A 21373-nucleotide genomic window follows, 5' to 3' on the forward strand; every position below is an offset into this window, starting at 1 on the left:
ATCTACTTAAAAATAATAATATTTCATTTGGGCTAAAATATAATTTTAATCTCATTTTTTTTTTCAAATTTATCATTTTAGTCTTATTTTTTAATTGAGACGTTTTGTCTCTCATTTTTTAAAAAATGCGATTTTAATTTTTTTAATTTTTAATTGAGATAGTTCATCACTTTTAATAAGATATGTGATTTTAGTTCCTTATGTCAGTTTTATATTTGTTGGCCGTAGTTATTATTTTTTTTAATAAATTAAGCTTGTTAGTAATTAAATAATTTTAAAAAATAATTGTTAATATTTACGAAATATATAAATTAACGTTTGAAATTGAAAAAAAAATTAAAATTATAGATTTATTTAAAGTAGGGGACAAAATATCTTAATTTAAAATTGGAGGTTTAAAATTATATTTTTAAAAGTGAGAAATGAAATGTCTTAATTAGAAAATAGGAAAACTAAAAGTTCGGATTTTATAAAATCGGAGGATGAAAATGAAATTTTAACCTTTTATTTATATGGGACAATATACTGGTACTAGGTGCTAAGTTTTTGTAGTTTGAAGATTTTGTAAAGCTTATAAAATTTCTGAAAAGAAACTGACATTTTGTTGAAACCAATAAGTATTGTATGTATTATTTCAAAGAATTGTTTTATTTCATATTAAACATTTGTGAAAGCACAAAAACTATTATTATTATTTTTTGTATAAAGTTTTCAATTGGTAAGGATCAACATGCGCCAAATATCAATTTATGTAAAAGTACTCGTTTAATTAATAAGTGAACTGAGGCAAGTGTGCATGTAATTTATTTTCTATTCTCATCCTTGAAACACTCTTAATTTGTGGGGGAGGTGATTTTTTATTCCTTAAAATTTAAAAATGTTTTTTTAGTTAATTCTCATATTGAAACTTTGTGATGAGTTTTAATATTTTGTGACAATTTTAAATGTAAATTCTAATAGGTAAAAAAAGAAGAAAAAATAGTATATGATGGCTAAAAAATGTGTTAAGGTGTCAATTTATTATATGATAGACTAAAAAGATCAATTTATCAAATTTACGGGACTAAAAAAACATTTAAATTTTAGAGACTAAAAAAATACATAAATAATGAAAATACTATAAATATTTTTAAATGAAATAATGGATAAATTATCTTTTAGTCCATAAATTTTTTACTGCTTTTAGTTTTTTATTTTCTTTTCATTCTTACTTTTAGTACTTTAATTTTTTTTCCTTATTTCTCATCTTGATAAGGGATTAAAAATAAGGGGAAAAAAGTTTAAAAACTAAAAGTCAATATGAAAAAAAAGTTAGAGGAATAAAAACATAAAAAAAAATTAAAGGACTAAAAATAGTTTTTTAAAAAAAGGTTAAGGATTAAAAAGATACTATGAAATGGGTACTTTACATAATTTGATATTTTGCGTGTGTTGATCCTTACCAAAATTTTATATATGGAAGTATCAAACTCTACAAATATATGGTTTGAGAAGGTTATTTTTATATGAGGATGATTAAGATTAATATCACAAATATGTAACCTCTTAAAAACTAACGTAACATTAACAAATTTACATGACTAATATTTTGATATTATTAGTTATGATAAGGTCTAATTATTAATATTATTTTTTTCACTCTCGTATATACTTCCTATGTGTGTGTATATATATTTTTCTACGCTACACCTAGTTTCTAAGAAATATCACATTACCAAGAAATACCTTTTTAGTTGGACATAAAATATTTATTTTTACTTTAAGTATCTAAATTTAAGTGTACAAATGTGATTCTCTATCTCTTTTATTGCCCTTCTTTCTCTCATTCTTCACGATGTTTTGTGTTTTAGGTAAAGAAAAATAGGATTCAATTTTTATCCCTCTTTCCTGCCCCTAATGTTTTGTGTTCTAAGTGAAGCAAGAAATTCAAACACATGGTCGTAATCATAGTGAGGAACCAACAAGGATGAGTTTCATCTATTTTCAGCTTTCAATAATTCATGCAAGCATAAGGACTAGAGAAATTTGTTGGCCTCCAAGGACCCTATTTTCCTGATCTAGTAAGAGTATTCTACAAAAACCTTTGACAATTCTAGAATGATAGCCACAAAGATTCTGAAAAGAAAGATTATTATTTCCCCTAAAGTTATTGGATTAAAGTATGAAGGAAAAACTTACAAGAACAAAAGAATGAAAGAAATACAATAAAATTGTTGCTCTAACCAGATTCTTGAAAGACATTGCTTTATTGCCCAAAAGGGGGATCATCACATTGAGATTCATACCTTGAAAGGAAAATTGGTTCTCTATGCACTGTGTAAAACCATCAATTTCAGAGATGGTAACCATGGTAGTATTTATGAGCATTATATTTTTCTTATGTGTGCACTTAGAGTTGAGTTGCCCATCAATTAGCCTATGTTTTTCACCAATAACATGGTAAAGGTAGAGGAAGAACTTGACATCTCACTATCTTATGCTATCTTGATCTTTACCCTTATTGCTAAATCTAGAATTGAGCTTGACTCTAGTAAATTTGCTGAACCTTTTATGGCAAATTTGCTGAGCTAGTAGAGTTTAGAAAATTAACGTATGCGCCACTCCGCGTCAAAGAAGCATTGGTGACAGAAACTGTCCATCCTCTTCATTAATCCTTGACTCTAGCTGCAGTTTTCATGAATGTACAATGTTTTTTTATATATAATATTTTGTGTATAAGAAGAAAAATAGAGAAAAACGTTTCATAAATGAATGATATAAAAATTGTTATAAGAATTTTTTTTCTATATTAATTATATCATTTTTATAATACATGAAACTTCGCACAGTACCTGCAAACGCAAAATACAAGTTTGGTTATCTACCGCAATTTAAATTACATGATTTTATATTAAATTTAAATTAACAAAATCATAAAATCATATGTCGTCTAATAATTATTATAACGCGCCGCATATCTTCCAATTGGCCATGTGCTTAATTTGTGGTTATGCACCTTATTCTCTAAGCATTGGTTTTAAATGAAGAAAACTATACTTTTTTTTATTTATTCTGAAAATTGTGGAAGGGAAACATCACATACTTCTTCAGGGTTAAAGCCACATGGATAAATCCCTTAATAAGAGAATTTTTTTAGTAAGAATCGAGTAAAAAACCTCTTGTAGAGTATTTTTGTTAATTAAGAGTAAAAACAAGTAAGATCAAGTCCGGTTATAAGCATAACTTACATCACAATTACTAAGTCTAAACTTAATTTATTTACTCAATAAAAAAAAGTTTTTAATTCTTGACCTAATATGTTTAAAGGTCTCATCTGGTCTAAAAGATTCATAAATAGGCTTAAGTAGGTCAACAAGCCTCTCAAACTTATTATTAATAATGTTAATTTAATAATTATATACATTATTATACAAACAAGTTAGCGTATCAAGCTTAATTAAATTTTTTAAAAGCCTAGAACCTATTTTTTAATTAAAAAGACTTTTTTCAAAAAGTGTAAACCTATCATTTTTAATAAACAGTATCCTAATGGGTTATGTGGCCTATTTTTTACCACAAATCATTGCACAGACTCTCAAATCTTGTAGATCTAACATGTTTTTACTATGCCAAACCTCTTTAGGTGGAAAACTAGACGCTAGAAGGCGTCGGAAAACTATTATACTACCTAACCAGAAATGTTGTCATAAGTACAAAATCTTTTCCAGCAAGGGGGCAATTAATGTTAAAAGACTCAAAACCGATAAAAATTCCTGTAAATCTTTTCTTTGAATACTATATATAAGCAGATAATTGAATGCAGTAGTATGTGAACTAAAAAAGTAAAAGAGCTATAAAGCAGTAGGCCACAAACAAATCAAACGTAATAATGGTAAAAATTTCTAGACCCATGTGGAGTAACTATTCAGAATTTGAGATAATCATTTATCGAAGACTTTTACTACATTGAAAATAAAATAAAATAAAAATAAACGTGTAAAAACTACAACTACCCAGCCACGAGTACTTTCATTGCTCTGACAGTTACATACTTACATCATCATACTTTAAAGGGTACGTTTCAGTCTTGGTGGAACGTGGAACTCGGCAAAAGGAGGACTCCAAATAGTAAATGGTTCTTAAAATGGAGCTGTATATGTTCTATATAGATTGCCCTTCTTCCCCTGATTGGCTGCGGTTTCACGCAACTGCAAGCAAAACAAAGAAAACATTCATCCCGGGAGCTACTAATCCACCAAATGGCCAAAAATCCATGCAAATAATATATATAACCTAACATGAAAGTTTGGGTACATATACACATTTTACCAAAATATTTTATTTACTGATACAAACTGATATTACTTGTTTCCAAGGTTGTTGGTTTACATGTATACATATTTTTTGAGACACATATAACCAGTTTGTCACTGCTTAATAATTGTTAGACTATTTCATTCAGGGCAATGATTTAAATAATCAATATGTTTTCTTCAACAAAATAAGTACAAACATAAAATTAGAAATGTTAACAATTAATTTCCTAACATAATCATTTTAACACAAATTTTGGTAGTAATTAAAATTTATAAAATTAAAAAAAGACTTATTGATGTAAAAAAATGAAATTTATAAATTTTATAAATTTTAATCAATGATGAAAATTATATTCAGAAGAATATTAAAATATGCATCATTAACATTCTTCAATTATGATATTAAAATTCACTTTCTTTAAAGTTGATGTAATATATAGGATAAATGAAAAATAAGAGATTAAAAAAGTAAAAATTTAAAAATGAGAAGAAAGAAAACTTGAAATTTTATTTTTAAAAATTAACTTTTTTTTAATATTTTTTTCCTTCTACTTTCTTCTCTTTTTACTATTCAAAAGTAGGTTTTCCTGCATCAGCAAAGTTCATTTAGAAAATGGGAATCAAAACATGCACTGTAAGTACAGTAAAGAGCAATAACCAAATGAGGGAAAAGAATCGAACCAGTTGCTGCTGTCTTCTGAGTCTCGCATTCTCTTCTTGCAAGAGCTTAAGTTTTTGCTTCAACTCAAACAAGTTAGCCTACACGAAAGAAAGAAAAAAACAAAATAAGAAAATAAAAAAAGACAAAGAACACTGTATAAAACCGAAACTATCAATATTTGTCGCACTCTATAAAAGGTATTGAAAGCGAGATATATAGAAATAGAAAAATCAACTAAAGAAGCAATATTTTCCTGTTTTCTGGCTCTTGATCGTGCAGCAGATTCACGATTCTTCATGAGTCTTGCTTTTCGCATGTCCCCAGATTGGAGAATCCTCTTAATCCCCGAAGGTTTACCAAAAGGTTCAACCTTTGAGCCATTTTTGTGGTGGGGTTGCCCTAATTGCAAATCCTTGTGTGTGAGAGGGTCAAAGTGGAACTCAGAACGCGTGCTCAAGGTAAGAGCAGTCACGGGAGGAGAAGGGTCTGCTGAGGCTATGGTACTGAAGTTGGTGAAGGGTCGAGATAGAAAGTCTTGAAATTTTGCACCTTTGGAGGTGTTGGTGTTGTGGTCATTTAATGAAGTGAGGTTTATGTTTATGCCTTCCCAAACATCTTCCATGGCTTTGCTGTTACTGCTGCTGCTTATGCTTATTGGGGTTAGGTGTGAAAAGTGTGAGGGTTTTGTTGTTGTGGGAGAGAGAGCTTTGTGGTTCAGGTTGTTTCTTTTGTGGCAGGTGGTGGTGGTGGTGGTGGTTGATGTTGATGATGATGACAGCATTTGCTTGCTGGGGTAGAGGATGTTTGGAAGATGAAGGATGTTTGGAAGATGAAGCTGGGTTGGATTTTTTTGGAGAGGGGGGTTGGGGGGAACTACTTGGATACGTGACAAATTGGGAACACTAGTGATCAATGTCAAATTAAGCATCAACGGTCTTTAATTTGAGTTCATGTTTTGTTGCACTGTTTTTGTACCTTGAATGTGTTTGAACAGTCATGTCTCGGTTGTCCCGGTTAGCAACTTCTGACATGCCCAACAGGCATCTATTTAATACTAACTTTAATTACTTTAAAGTTTATAATTAATTAATGTTACAAGGATCATATTAAGATATTAGGCTCAATCATAGTTTTGAAATTTGAACAGGTAATCCACTCAATCGAAATACTGATCACTGGACTATGATCAGTAAATTAACAATTAAACTGCAAGAACATGTGTAAGTAAAAAAAAAAATATTAATTCTTTTAAAGTGAGATATTACAATCATTAAATTTTAGAAAAATAGTTGATGAGAATGATAAGCCATTAGACTTAATCATGTGGAGGTCATTCTTGTATTTCACTTTAGCTTTAAACATAGAACAAGCTTGTGGACAGAAACAACCAAGCTCACTATTTCTTGGGCCACTCACATAGCATGAACTAGCCAACTTCAGCGCTTTGGGCAACACGAACCAGAAAATTTTAACGTCTTGGGCCACACGACGTCGTTTCAATTATTTTTGAAAATAAGCATGAGCTAGTTCTGGTCACAAACACATGGTGGTTCACTGGTTGAACCTGAAACACCGTCCGGTCGCACAGGTCAATGACATCCCCGATTTGATAGCTGACTCGGACCCGATATACAAACCATCGGTTTTTGGACGCACTAGTCAATTTTTTAAACTAGGCTTAATTGTATTTTTTCATCAAAAATTGGCTTTCATGCAAATTGTATCTCTAATTATTATTGTTATTATTGTGCCTCCAAAATTTTGAGAAGTGATAAATATTTAACGTTTCATTTGAGCATCTTTAATGAATGCAATTTAAGTAATTTATTTTGAATTTTGTATCTTTTGTTAATTGACGTGTCCAATGTTAGGTTATAGTTAAATAATTCATATATATATATATATATATATATATATATATATATATATATATATATATATATTCTATTAATATATTAAACAACTCTTAAATGATCATGATTGAGTATTTTTAGGCATTCATTTAAGATTTAAGATTGATTTTGAACCCAAATGACATATTTATGTGATTAGATTGATTAATCTAATTGTGAGATCAGATAATTGATTGATTGCCTAACTCAATGCATAATTATGGGTGAATTCATGTTAATAATAAAATGCCACTATGTTTTCAATTTTTATGAATGCATATTAGAGCATCTATACTAAATAATTGTTTAAATTTATTATTTATCATAATTTTGGGGACTTAAATATTTTACATAGATTTAAACACTCCACATGAAATTCACTACAATATTAAAGTTGTTGAAGTGAATGATTAATTTAATTTTATGGGTCTTACAATACTTAAAAATATTTTATTTTTGATATAAATTTATTAAATAATATCATGTCAACTGTGTTCTAGTAAGAAAAAATATTAAGCAATATTACTTGTAATTAAATAATTCATGTAACCATTTTCGTTGGAGATGTTCTTAGATGATTATCTAATGGAACTTGTGTTGGCATGTGAGTTCATGGATTCAAAAACTTCTTGAAACTGTGATAATTTTTCCGCAAGAATTTGATCCTTGGACTGATGATTTTCTAAATTTGATTATGTTTTGTGTTTACTCTTGTTTTTGTTAAATTCTACAATTTCAAAATAGTATTGTGTTACTATGAATAAGATTAGAAACAATGGAATTATGTCATTGAGAATAATGGTCTGGGGCTGGTTCTATGCTACAAAAGTAAGGGGAGACCTAATGCTTTTGGTAGTAATCCGATGATTGCTATCAAAATTGGTGTCATTGTCGAGGACACAAGTCATGGTGTCATGACCTTATTCATGTACATAACATGCTAGCTGCGCCTAAGTTGCAGCAGGAAGTGATCCTACTGTGGAGTTATGAGATGAAACTTGACGACCAATGTTTATCCTCCATTTTGAACAAATTAATCTTTTTGGGATTAATTTTAGGTCTAAATTTTGAAATTCAATAATCTGATAAGAACTTTTAGCACATGGAACGGGCTGGTCATTTCACTTGTGACTAGTTCCTTTTGGGCTGAAATTTTAATCAGTAGTTTTGAAAAAAATGGTAGCATGAAATTTCAAATAGCTACTTTGTTTTAAGAATTGTTAAAAAAGAAGTGGTCAACTAGTACAAATTATGTAAATCTAAGTATTCTGATTTGACTAACACGATCAGGTCAAATTAAAATATAAATTATTGATCGAACTAGTTCAATTATTTGGTTTGATCCAATTTTAACAACTATAATTTTAACCATAATCAATGGATGAGTATTCCTAATAAAAAATAATGTTAATGTTCCATTTTTTTTTGTGATAAGAGGCTTTTGTTCAATTGAATTATGAGTTAAGTGTGTTCATTGTATTTTGGGTAAGTTCAAGTAGGGTTAGCTAGTGTATGAGTCACATAGTTATACTTCTACCTTTTTCATTATTTACTAATTATGATTTGAATAATATTTTGTGATGATATTTATGATATAAGCATGAATAAATAACAAATTAAATATTATGAAATGATAAAATTAAAGACTAAAAATTAAAATTTAAATGTTGAGAAATTACAACCAAAATATGAAAATTTTACATGGCATAAAATCAGAAGCTAAAAATTTTGTAAGGACTAGAAATAACAACAAAAACATTAACACATCTATAACATTATAAAAAAAATGTAACATACCCGTAAAACTTTTTTGGAATGTCATATGACATTCATATCACGTAGTTATCATGAACATTCGTTTGTTAAATTAGCACTTAAGGATTCATTTTAATATTGATGACTAAAAAACGTTGACAAAAAATTAATAAATATTTAAAAGTTATATAAAAAAACGAGAAACTAAAATTTGAATACGAAGAAGTTTATAAACAAAAACTTAATTATCCCTACAAATAAAAATAGCTGAAACAGTTTATGGAATGGCTAGAAAGCGGAGACACATTGATAAATAATAAAAAAAAGGCGGGAAAGAAAGGGTGGGTCAAAATTTTGAGAGCCACACCCAGCTTTGAATCCTCCAACAAAATCTCCGTTCCGGGTTTTTGCAATCGGGAGAGTGCGAGAGAGACAATACACTACACGGTATATGATATTGTGATTTCTATTTACACTATCTCCATTCTCCTTTCCTTGATTCTCTTTGTTACTGTAATTAGGTCACAATCACTTTTGCTTCCACCACCGCTTGTTGCAACTGGTTTTTCCAGAACAAACCATTGGCTTAGGGTTACGAATTGTAAATTTCCATAGCAATTCATTTGGTTTTCGTAAGATTCTAGTAGAATTAGTTAGGGCATGTATTAAGACAGAGAGAAACTGGCCTAAGAGAAGCCAAGATTAGTGAAATTGCTCAAGGAATGTACAACTCTACGAAGTCAATGAGGTTTATGAATCTAATAGTGATCGAATAGAACTGAGATGGCTAGATTTATTTGAGGCCCATGCGAAGTCAATTATAGGAGAAGAATATCAGGAATTGAGACAAGTTCTAGGTTACAACCCATTTTCCTTTATAGGTGGTTATTATTATGGAGTAAAAAAAAAAGTTATTTCAACTTGAAACCACTTGGTGCTGTCTTGAATGTATACTTTTGGATTTCAACATAGTGCAAGTTCGAGGCATATAAGTGGGTGGGGGTTCTGAAATCTGAACTGGATTTTTCTGTTATGGGTAATTGTGCATGAATCAGGACCTGTGTGAGACCCATGATAAGAAACACGGCAGCAACATTGCCTCCCTGTGTGATAATGTTCAATTAGTTCAACATGAATTGAGACTGATGTGAAATGTGTAGCAGAAGATGTAGACCACATGGCTTAGCTTTTCTCCAGGTTTCTTATCAATCATAGACATTGTAGAAAAGGAGGAGGCAATTACAGGGGATCCAAATTTTCTAACAGTATTTTTAAGAGCATGTCATTTGTTGCTTCTGTCAACTTGTTACTTCTCTGAGTTTGAAGGCTGCAGAAGAGAAAATACAAAGGATTGATGTAGAATCATGGATTTGGTTTTGTATTTTTTGGATAAAAGAAGAAATTCAACTTATATTCCTAAATAATCAAGCTTCTAGTTCATGTGCAGTATTAAGCCTTGAACCCTACTGTGGTGCTGCCTAATATCTGGTTTTGGATCCTGAGTGAGTGCTTTTGACAAATTGCTGACAATTTGATTAGTTGTGTGGTTCCTCTGCAATATAAAGTAACAGTAGGCTGTAGCGAAGCAGTTTTGATGTCAACAGTCAACACTATCAAGTAACTGATTTGGTGATATCATTCATTTGGAAGCACAGAAAATGTGATAAAGAAACAATTGTGTACATTTTAAGGGAAAAAATAGCTTTTTACCTAACATGCATTTTTATTCAAGTTTTGATGCATTTTTATTTCCTCTTTGATCCCTGTCAAAGGTGGGGAATTTTTTCTTTGTTGTTATTGTTTGGTTTCTGTTGGTTCTGGTCATTTCTAATGTTTATGAATCTCACATAATGTGTAAATATGTAACTTTAAACTTGTTTTGACAACTGGTCCATAAACAAGACTCCAAAATTTGCTAATAGTTATAGTATAGCTCATAATGCTAGTAATTGAGTGCCGTATGCTTGCAATTTTTATTCAATTTCCATCTACACAATCTCTTATTTCTAACTCATATATTTCCAATGTTTACCAATTTACATGCTATATCTTTCAGGTTGCTGCATTATTGCTTTCAGAGGAACTCATTGCAGGTAATTGTTGGTCACATCTTTGCTTCACAGTTCACTCACTTCAATGACATATGATTTGCATGCATGAGCTTAACCTTTTGTCTTTTGCTTTTATTTCTGTTCTGTTCTGTGTTTGGTTATTCTTCTTAGTCATTGATTGTAAGCAATGGAAAAAATGCCTGAACAAGGTGCCAATGCATCATTATTGCCTTCTAATGGAATTGGATCCAGGTTCTCCAATTTGAACAAGTCTTTCAAATATTCTCTTAGATCTTTGCTCACTTCATGCTCAAAGGAGGTACACTTCGTTTCTTCTTTCTTCTCTCACTTCTCATGGTGTTGTAAAATGAAAGGGGGATGTAAAAAAAAAACTTCTTAACCCTGCATGTTGTTTCCAATAATAATAATAATAATAATAATAATAATAATAATAATTTGTTAGTAGAGAAACTGAATATCCCCAACATTTTAAGCTTTTAAGTTAGTAGAAACTATTTGACTTAAGGGGATATCAAGATGTGAGAATTGAATTCCCCACCCCTAACCACAGTTCCCTGGGAAAAACCAGGATCAACAAGTATTTTCTAGTGTTTTTTATATATATATGAAGACAAGGATCGACAAGTATTTTTGTGTTTATTTTATTTTATTTTTCATGTATTGGTCCCCTTTAGAATTTAGATTTGTTGATTCTCACATCACATTGCATCACAAGCACTAGTGCCACACCCTTCTTTTGCGTTAGTCCTGTAATTAGTGTGAAGAAGTTGGTGAGGAGTTCAAGTCAATAAACTAGATGACGTAAACAACTACTAAGCTAGACCAAAAGAAATGATTAATGATAGGTTGATATTGAGGATTTCTTGAATAATACCTTCTGACACATACATTAAAGATGAGTTGGTAACTCACATCACAATTGTGTGGTATCACTTCCTTGTAGTCTATAGACGCATAAAATATTACCCACATTTATGTCACTAGTTCAGATCAGATGCTTTTGCTCTATAAAGATAGCCATGGCATGTTTCCACTGTGATACTGGCTTAATCGGAATTTTACAAAGATGCTTTTGCACTAACTCATATTGTGATGAGAAACTCATTATCCCATGGTTAGAGTAAGACTGGTCAACCATAAATCTAAAGTTATGTTAATATTTTGCCTTTTAAAATGGCTATACATTGATACATGTTTCTGTTTTGATGCTTAAAGGAATTTTATAAAGCATTTTCAAGTTTCTCTAACATTGAAAAGGAATTGCTCCATCGCCTATTTCTTCAGGTATGAACTCTTGATATTAATTTGTTCATATTAGAAATATATTTCTGAATGTTACATTAAGTTTTAGCCAATAATAAAAATGTGACAATGAGTTTGACCTAGGTCATCATTTATCTTTTTCATATCTGGTTTTCCAAATCAATTGTGTTCTGAAATCAGGGCAGTGATCCCTTGGATTTCAGTGATTTCCTTTATACTGACTCTCAGATGAGAATTTATACTGACAATTTATGTCAGTGTTATTCTTGGAAATTTTTTGGTGCAGCCTTATAGTTAGAGTTATATAATAATTATATTCCTCAGCCACTTATACTAAGTAGGTTCACAGAAGGTATTGACTATTGACTATCAACAAGAGGTCAAATTAAAAAAGCCATCTTTACACTTTACACATGAATTAAGTAATATGAATAAGGCCTTAACTGTGATTACTTAGCTACATCTAGTTAGATTTGAAATTAAACAAGATATTTGTTGGTATCAAGCATATTTCTATCGAGAAACATGTGTATCATAAACCTACTATCCAGTGGCGGATCCAAGATCCTAAGTCAGTGGGTGCAAATTATAAAAAATAAAATCAGTGGATTCACTTATATAAATATAGATAAAATAAAATATAAAAATATAAGATTTTGTTTACAAATTTGATGAATTTTAAAAAATGAGGGGGTGCAAATGCACACCCTCATTCACACGTAGGTCCGCCACTGCTACTATCCCTAATCATTGAGTGAAGGCTTATGAAATTATGAATGGGTTTTATATCTAACATGCCTCCTCACACTAGAGCCTTACGAGACTTGAAAAGTTCAGACAATGCACAGGCACACTTTACCTTGTGTTGAAATTTAACTTTTCTTGTAAAGCATAAAGGCTCTAATACCAACCTACCAAAGAACAATTTTAAGCGCTTGCAAGAAAATACTCTCAGCCTGCACTGATTTTATAAAATACAAGATTACACAATAAAATATGTCAAATTGGGATTGATATCTTGATATTCCTATTTTCCGCAAGTATCTTCTTTGCTTATTATAAAAGGAATCAATGAATATTATTAGCTAATCAAGCTATATCAACACTATGTATAGTTTGTATATCATTCCTCTTATCTCAGCTGAATGCAATGCATATAAATTCCTTTACTCTATTTTTTAAAGGCTAAGTGTCATGAAATGCTGGGAGTTTCATTTATGTGTATTCTAATTGCCTTTTTTGTATCATACCTTTCAGGTCATTACTTCGTTGCATGAAAACTTAGAGGTATGTTTGTGATAAGTGCTGATGTGAGTAATGTCAGATGTAGAATCTATTCCATCACCAATGTAAACACCTGATGAGATGCCTCATGCAATAATTGAGGATGTTATCTAAATATTACTTTTGATGTTTTTCCTTCAGTCACATGGTCACACCTATTTCTCAAGTTAAAAGCCCGATGCTGAGGTTTCACTATTTCAGATACTCATTATCAATCTGTCATCTATGGTTTGAGACTTTGAGTCAGTAAACTAAATTTATTTCTTGAAATTTTTGTTAGTTAGTGTATGTTGAATACAAGCAACAGAAGTTCATTAGAATATCTCACTGTAACTCTGCTTTTTATCGGCTTAGGAACTTTGGAGAGTTTGGTGGACTTTTTTTTTTTAATCGGCAAATGTTAATTGTTAGTTTTTGTTACTAGAGGGGATCAAACCTGTGCCCTTTTCCCTCTTGCCTTCCATCTTAGCCATGCAACCCACTTTATATCTCTGTTTGGTGGGCATTTTAGATATAGAGAAATGTTTTATAATTTGTAATAAACTAAATCTAAAACCAAGGTTTTCTTTTAAAAACTATCCTAAATAGTTATGTAATAGTTTTTACTACTTTTATTTTATTTCTTTTAAAATGATTGGATCATATTCATGATTTGTTGTAACTGTGCAATTTTGTTTTCTTGCTTTATCTTTCCTCTTTCACACACATGTTGATAGATTTCAGATTTGTCAGGAAAGATGTATTTAATTACTTGTCTCCTCTAACTATTTATTCACACCTTTGAAGCAGTTAGCTCCAAGAATTTGTTATTATGATAAAAATGTTAATTTTAAATGCTGTCAATTAATTTTTACAGGATGGGTTTGAGACTGTCTGTCTTCAAACACAGGTATAACTGAACTATTGTTTCTGTTGTTTTATTCTAAAATTTACACAAAGAATTGAATAATTTTGTATTTGGTTGCTCGACATTCACATAATGCAATTTAGTTTGGATTGCAACGATACATAAGGCCTGCTTTCAACTAGGCATGGCAACAGAAAGGGGCAAGCTGAGTTTTGCTTTTGCCCTCCCCACCTGTGCCACCACCAATGACCGGGGCAGGTTCATGGTCAGCTTTAAAGAGGTGGGGATGAAAAAATGTAACCCAATCTCATTCCCGTTAGGGTCTAGGAACCCCATGGAAAATGTGTCCCACCCTATTTTTCTTAATTCAATTTTCTTATATATTTTTTTAAAATAAACCATATATCAAGTACATTTCAATTCAAATAGTTTATAAAAGTAGACATAAGAAATCTTAAAATTTTTATCTAGTGAGAGTCATTTTTATATGAAAGTGTGTTGGAGATCTCACATTTTTCTGATATGACCAAAATAGAGTATATTATAAGTTGGGGGGGAGGGGGGCATCCTAGCGATTGTTGTTGGGCCTACTGGGCCACCCACTGGCATACTCTGTGTAGGACATGCATGCATGCATCCACTTGCAATATTCTACTACATCCAAGTTAGTCTTTCATTTTGAGTTTATCTTTCTTGTAGGCAGGAGCTACTCTTGATGCTGTGGAGAAAATTGTAGAAGAACAAGATCTGGATGTCTTGTTTTCAGATAGGTATTATTGGATTTTGCCAAGAACATTTTAAGTATTTTATTGTAGGACGTGGAAGAACAATTATAATAAACGGTGACGTGGTCATATTGAAAAATTCCATTCATATCAGCCATCATATTGACAATTACTGAAGCTCAATCTTCGACCTCACGAGATTCTATTTAGTTAATCCCATTTCTTGTCTATGTTGATAGAGGTTTCAGACTATACTTGGGGAGCAATGCTGATTATTATTTTTAACATGATAGTTATTCAGTTTCCCTGCTTATTATATATTTATTGATTATTATATATTTTTAACACGATAGTTATTCAGTTTGCCTGCTTATCATATATTTATTGATTATTATATGATGATTATTTGAACTCAATAGGGAAACATTGATACAAATGCAGGAGTAACATAATGGATGTTGCTGAGAATCTGTCTATGGCAAAGAAGAATGAAATCCAACACTTAAAGCATATGGTTCAATTGGTAGGTACACTACCTGAATGCATCCTTGTCAAATTATGCTGCAAGTGGACTAGAAAACAAGTACTTTTTGATTCATTGATTAAGGGATTGTGCATCTCTCTGAATCTTTTTGATGCAACTATTTTCATATCATCCCATCACTTCTTTCTAATCGACAATTTATATTTTTCATTCTCAAATATGACATACAAATGAAAGGTAATGTCTTGAACTTGAAAGTTTCTACAAAGTAAGTTTGGCCAGGCCACAAATGACATTACCTTCTCTAAGCAAACCAATTAAGAGAGTATACCCTTCTCTCCTACTTTTGAATCTTTTTTCCTCCTTGAGTCTTGTATTCCATTTGTCTGATCACCATGTGGTTTGTTAGGGAGAGGAACATAATCAAATGTTGCGCACCCGACTACAACTCCTTAAGGAAGGCAATCAAGTATTGTCTGGTGCCTCACAAGCTGTTGAGAAGGTGAAAGTTTTCTGAACTTCCTTCTTTTAAATCATTCCATTGGTCAAAAGTTTATAATTTTGATGTCTTGTTATTATTTGGTTTCTTTTTGGCTGATGTATGGCTCTCCGATCTGTTTGTTTATATGCATAATTAGCAGTTCAAAAGCATGAATTTAAATTATGGGGCAAACAGCGGCGATGAGATCCATGATGTATAACATGTCTTGCTCATGCTCTCCTGCAAATTGACTAAGGTTCATTCTGTGGTGAATCATTCCCATGCTTTTATGTTGTAGCAATGCTTCTAAAGATTATATTAATTCACGAGTAAATCTACATCTTAGTCCTTGATATCAAAGTGTCATGTATTTTAGAAGCTAAGATTTTAGAAATCGTGTATTAGTTCCTGAATTTTTAAAACACCAAGTGAATGTTAAAACATTGTATGAGTGACTTTCGTTCTTTTAAATGAGCCTTCTGGGTCATCCTTTCAAACACTTTCATAACTGATTGGATCATGCATCATGAACTAGATGTTTTCAATTTGATTTTTTTTTTCTTAAATATAAGAAAATTTAAACTAATTTTATCATATTTAATATTATTATTTCTAAAATATCGTTTATTTAATTAAAGTTTTAATTCCAATAATTCTTTAATAAAGGATAAGTTGAAAAAAAAAAAGTTTATAATTGAAATTGATACCATTAGATGTGATTAACTAATTTTCTAAACTAACGTGAATAATTCTTTTCCTTGTATCTAAGAATAGAGTAGTACTCAATAATGCATGTGGTGTCATGGCAACACATGATTCCTAACAAAATTTAGGATTTAATCATCTGAGAACAACTGTTAAAATGAATGCTATGGAGAACAATTTCAAAGATTTGGAGAGATAAAAACCAAAAATAAAATTACTGGAAACAAAATTAAATTTGTTCATTTTATAAGGACAAAAGAGATGTTTTCGAATTATAGAGGGATAACAACTAAAGAAAAAACACTAACGAAAGAACAAACACTAACATTTAATTAATACGAGAGCAACAGAAGAGTTGGACAATGAATTAACAGTAAAGCTGAGATACCAGACTCAAGAGCATTCCTCCCACCATATTCAACTATTACTTACAATTTCAAGATTGCCCCCACAAGTTAAAAAAAAAAAAAGACAAGTCAGAAACGCGAAACATAAAACACAAATAAACTAGCAACTATAGGGCATATCTTTTCATTGAAATTTAAAAAGTAGCAGAATTATAAACTCATTCAAAGGCCCATTGGTTTTCCCTACGAACTTCCTCCTCTTCCTCAGGGGTGAAGTCATTCTTGATGTTGAATGTCTTGCGAATTTCCTCAGGAGTCTTTCCCTTGATCATGTCTGCTACTGTCTGGCAAGTAAGGTCCAAAAGGCTCTTGATATTCAAGTAATTTGCAGCCTGGATAGAAAATTTTCATAAAACAAAGGAATGCCAGTGTTAATTGACATAATAAAGAGTAAACCTGATATTAAAACATACAAATATTGCACACACAGGCCATCTACAGCAATTTACCATGGTAGTGATTTTCATTAGGGACAATCCAAATAAAATCTAATGTGTGGAGACCTATGAAGTACGGACACTCCAGCTCCTTGCCATGTCCGGTGTCCGACACATGTCTGTGTCAATATCCGACGTCGACATGACATCCATACTACGTTTTATATTTTGGACATCATAGGTGTCCACGTGTCCGTGTCCGGCGTCTATGTCGGTGCTTCATAGGCAGAGACAGCCATAGACCAAAGCAATCATCATGAGCAATTAATGTAGCCACACTTTTCCCGAACCAACATAAAACATGCTATAATCAATCATTGATAAAGAAAAAAAAAACTCTTCTCTGATGCAAATTTGCCAAAGCAAGATACATACATATATCCTGAAATTCATAAAGAAATCATTCTCTTTGTTTACTTTAGAAGATTGTCTTGTATACCAAAAGAACCTTGTCTTGTATACCAAAAGAACCAAAAAACTCAATTTTAGAATCAATTTTACAATCCATATCACACAAATACATCAGTACAACAATACAAATTTCAACGAACCCTACACAAGTTCCTAGCCTCTAAAGTCACAATGGGGCCACATTTATCCCAAATGATTCTTGCGGTTCCACAACTCCACTCTCGTTACCCAACACCAACGTATTAAACAAACAACATCAAAAGAAAATCCTAAGTTTCAAGAAATAAAACATTACATAACAAAAATCGAATACAAACCAAACCTTCAGGCCACGACAACACGTAACCCTAACAAACACCGAAACCCCCAATCGCAAAAACCCTAATCCCTAACCATCAAAAGAAGCCAAAAAAAGAAAAGAAAAAGAAATAAAGAAGAGAAATCCTCACCAGAATGAGATCAAAGAGTGTGGCCTGATCAACCTTGACGAAATCAGCGTCCCAAGCCTTGAGTTCATCCTCACTGGGCTTCTCATCAGCGCAATTGGCCTCAACGTGCTTCTTGCAATACTCGATAACCTTGGCCAGAATCTTGCTGGTAACATTGGGGAGAGGAATTCCGCTGTCGGCGCAGTTGTCCTCGATCATGTGCTTGATCGTCTGGGACTCCACCGCCACCGCCTCCTCCACCTCGAAGGCCTCGCCGTCCGAACTCTTCAGTGTGATCTTCTTCGTCGAAGCCATCCCAATCTCTCTCAAAAAATAACTCTTCTTTCGATTCTGTGCTTTTGTTTTCTCTAAGGGAATGATTTTTGTTTTTTGAGGTAAAAGGTGTGTGACTGGCTTCTCCTTATTTATAGCCTAGCTGGGACTCGGAGCCTTCAGTGTGTAGTGTTTAGTGTGAACCTGGTAAACGCCGTTTTTTATTGCGTTTCATGGTAATCATATCTTTAATATTAATATTTTTTACTTTCTTAAAAATTAGATGATATGATTTTTTTTTTCTTTCTATCTGGTTGAAAATTGAAATCCAATTTAAGCACCGTTTAAATTTCACAATAAATAAATTCATGTATTAGTAGTACATTGTTCTAAATGAACTACATCTTGATAAATACTATTAAGTAAAAGATGAGATATTTTTTATTCAATTTCTTAAAGATGAGATTTTTTTTAACTTTATACTAATTTTTTTATATCTTAGTTCTGGAAGATAAATTATCCTTATCTCTTTTAACTTTTCTACTATTTTTTTTTATCTCTTATTTGATTTAATTTTGTTTGTCTTATCTAATCTAAACTATGTTACCCCTTTTATAAGGATGACAAATTGTTCTTATATTTACATTTCTCACACTTTATTGTTATGTTAATTGAAATTGCAAAAATTTAGATTATTAAAATTATTATTAAATTTTAATTATTTTAATTTATTACATTGTCAGTTATTATATTTAATGTTCTTCTAAAAATAAATTATTAAATTTAATTGAATATATGTTTTGAACCAAAGAATACATCAACTATAACAATAAAGATTTAATATGATGGTATTAAAGAAATTATTTATAGGAATGTAAGTTCATTTTCTTTTAGTAAATTGTAATTGTTCTCTTAAGATTTATCTTAATTATGTCTTAACATTACCTTCTCCTGACGACATTAAGTTTTCATTGAACAATAAAAACATGTTAAGTTAGCTTTTTTATCTTTTCCTAATTCCTTCTCTAAAATACACAAAACATATGCAGTTCTCCACCTTCAACCACTATCTTACCTGTTTCTCGAAATCAACAACAAAACCACCATCACTGTCTGCGTCGTGGACAACTCCACCATGACCCCTCAATCCAAAAGTTGGAGGAAAAGGAGGAAGAAGGGTGAGAGAGGAACAAGAGAAACAAAATATTGGATGTTGACACGATGACACTGCTATTGCTGGCTTATATATTTTTACTCAAATCTTTTTATCAAGCTATAATATTAAATTAGTAATTCAAATATTCAGTATGTACCGACTAATCCTCCTAGAGTCAAACCCATTTAGGCATTTCAATTCCATTCCTAAATCAGGGACTGAACATCATACATTTAATACTTTAATCAAAGGATACAAATGTCAAACCACTTATCTAATATATCTAATATAAAGGAGTAATTTAGGGAAATTACATTTTTAACCTCACTTTATTTGTTGACACGTGTCAATTTTTTTGTTTTTATGGTCTTTTTAGTCTAGAGAAATTACATTTTTAACCTCACTTTATTTGTTGACACATGCCAATTTTTTTGGTTTTATGGTCTTTTTAGCCTAGAGAAATTACATTTTTAACCTCACTTTATTTGTTGACACGTGTCAATTTTTATTTTATGGTCTGTTTGGTTTATAATGGAAAATTTGAAGAACAGAAAGTTCACGCAGGCTTGCTTGCAATTATCATTCTTAAATATATGTAAATGAGTAATTTTAATGAGTTTTGTTTGGGTTTTGTTTCGAGGGTAGTAACGGTATTATTCTGTTACCCATTTCTTTTTTTTCCTTAATCATTTTCTTGGTTTTGTTCTTTTTCAGTGAGAGCGCTTCTCCATGGAGAGATACAAAGGCTTTTTGTACAACATCAACCCCAAAGAGTCTGGTATTGGCCTCTATAACGGTATTCTTTTGCTAACTAGTTATTTTTTCCTTAATTATTTTCTTGGTTTTGTTCTTTTTTAGTGGAAGTGAAAGCGCTTCTCCATCGAGAGATACAAAGGTATTCTTTACACATAGATGGTATTATGTTACTTCCTATTTTTTTTTTCGAGACATAGTAGGAAGAGAAAAGAATATAGACAAGAAAAGTAAGATAGTTCTAACTTGATAGCAAAACAACATAAAACTGAATATGAACTTGGGATTGAGTATCGATTCATGGGTGATAGTGATGTTTTGGTGTGTTAAATTTTTTGAAGAATATTTTTTTCGAATCCACCTGGCTTTAGAAAATTGGTTTCTCTCTTCCTATTTTTATTATTCTTTCATTTTTAAATGAGTCAACCCGTGGGTACCTCCCTAATGAGCTAACAAATATGTTATTTTACCCTTCCTCTATTGTCATTTTGTTGCTAAGTGTTACACTGGTATTACTTATGTTTTGCATTATTTTGTCAAAAAAAAAATCTTACTTATTGATCCAATTACTCTTTTCTTTTGTCTAGGTCAGACTTTTTATCATCAACCTTTCCACTTTGATAGTATATTTGTCATTTAATTATTCTTTATTGCTTAAACCGATTTAACATACAAACCTTGCTTTACAATTCACTAAATTTAACATCACTTGATACTGAATTCAGAATTGATTAGTTTGTACCTGAGTTTGTTTAAATACATTTTTTGTTTACCGTATGAAAAAAATTAGAACACATACCCATAGTTAATTGGTATTTACTTTGAAAAAAATCACGAAATAAATTTTATTAGTTAAGTATAATGAAATAAAAATTTGATTTCATTTGTATTACAAAAATATTAAATATAGGTTAATTTGATATTCTATACTAATTAATTTTTAAATATTTCATGTGTAAAGCATATGAACATCGTGTATGTATAATATATTCCTACTATCAATATAACATTGGATTCCATTTTCTTGCATGCACAAATATCACA

At 31.0% G+C, this 21373-nt stretch overlaps 2 protein-coding genes across 2 annotated transcripts; one reads left to right on the forward strand and one right to left on the reverse strand.

Annotated features, from left to right (window-relative positions):
• The first annotated feature begins 8892 nt into the window (after window positions 1-8892).
• LOC114381299 lies at window positions 8893-16267 on the forward strand. Its single transcript, XM_028340519.1, has 10 exons — window positions 8893-9050; window positions 10660-10696; window positions 10826-10973; window positions 11891-11959; window positions 13196-13225; window positions 14079-14111; window positions 14769-14839; window positions 15236-15317; window positions 15688-15780; window positions 15920-16267. Exons 3-10 carry the CDS (start codon window positions 10842-10844, stop codon window positions 15977-15979), a joined length of 570 nt encoding a protein of 189 aa, XP_028196320.1. The 5' UTR covers window positions 8893-9050; window positions 10660-10696; window positions 10826-10841; the 3' UTR covers window positions 15980-16267.
• A 501-nt stretch (window positions 16268-16768) lies between these two features.
• Window positions 16769-18565, reverse strand: LOC114381308 (SKP1-like protein 1A). The gene is made up of 2 exons (XM_028340528.1): window positions 18169-18565; window positions 16769-17203 (listed from the first exon to the last, which is right to left on the reverse strand). The coding sequence occupies exons 1-2, from the start codon at window positions 18460-18462 to the stop codon at window positions 17030-17032; spliced, it is 468 nt and encodes a 155-aa protein (XP_028196329.1). The 5' UTR covers window positions 18463-18565; the 3' UTR covers window positions 16769-17029.
• Between the last annotated feature and the right edge of the window lie 2808 nt (window positions 18566-21373).

The sequence above is a fragment of the Glycine soja genome, chromosome 2 (assembly GCF_004193775.1).
Source record: "Glycine soja cultivar W05 chromosome 2, ASM419377v2, whole genome shotgun sequence".
NCBI lineage: Eukaryota > Viridiplantae > Streptophyta > Magnoliopsida > Fabales > Fabaceae > Glycine > Glycine soja.

Coding starts and splice junctions, on each gene's coding strand:
- LOC114381308 (XM_028340528.1), bottom strand. CDS start 18,462: ATGGCTTCGACGAAGAAGATCACACTGAAGAGTTCGGACGGCGAGGCC. Junction 17,204..18,168: donor CACTCTTTGATCTCATTCTG/GTGAGGATTTCT, acceptor TTTTCTATCCAG/GCTGCAAATTACTTGAATAT.
- LOC114381299 (XM_028340519.1), top strand. CDS start 10,842: ATGGAAAAAATGCCTGAACAAGGTGCCAATGCATCATTATTGCCTTCT. Junction 11,960..13,195: donor TCCATCGCCTATTTCTTCAG/GTATGAACTCTT, acceptor CATACCTTTCAG/GTCATTACTTCGTTGCATGA. Junction 15,318..15,687: donor TAAAGCATATGGTTCAATTG/GTAGGTACACTA, acceptor GTGGTTTGTTAG/GGAGAGGAACATAATCAAAT.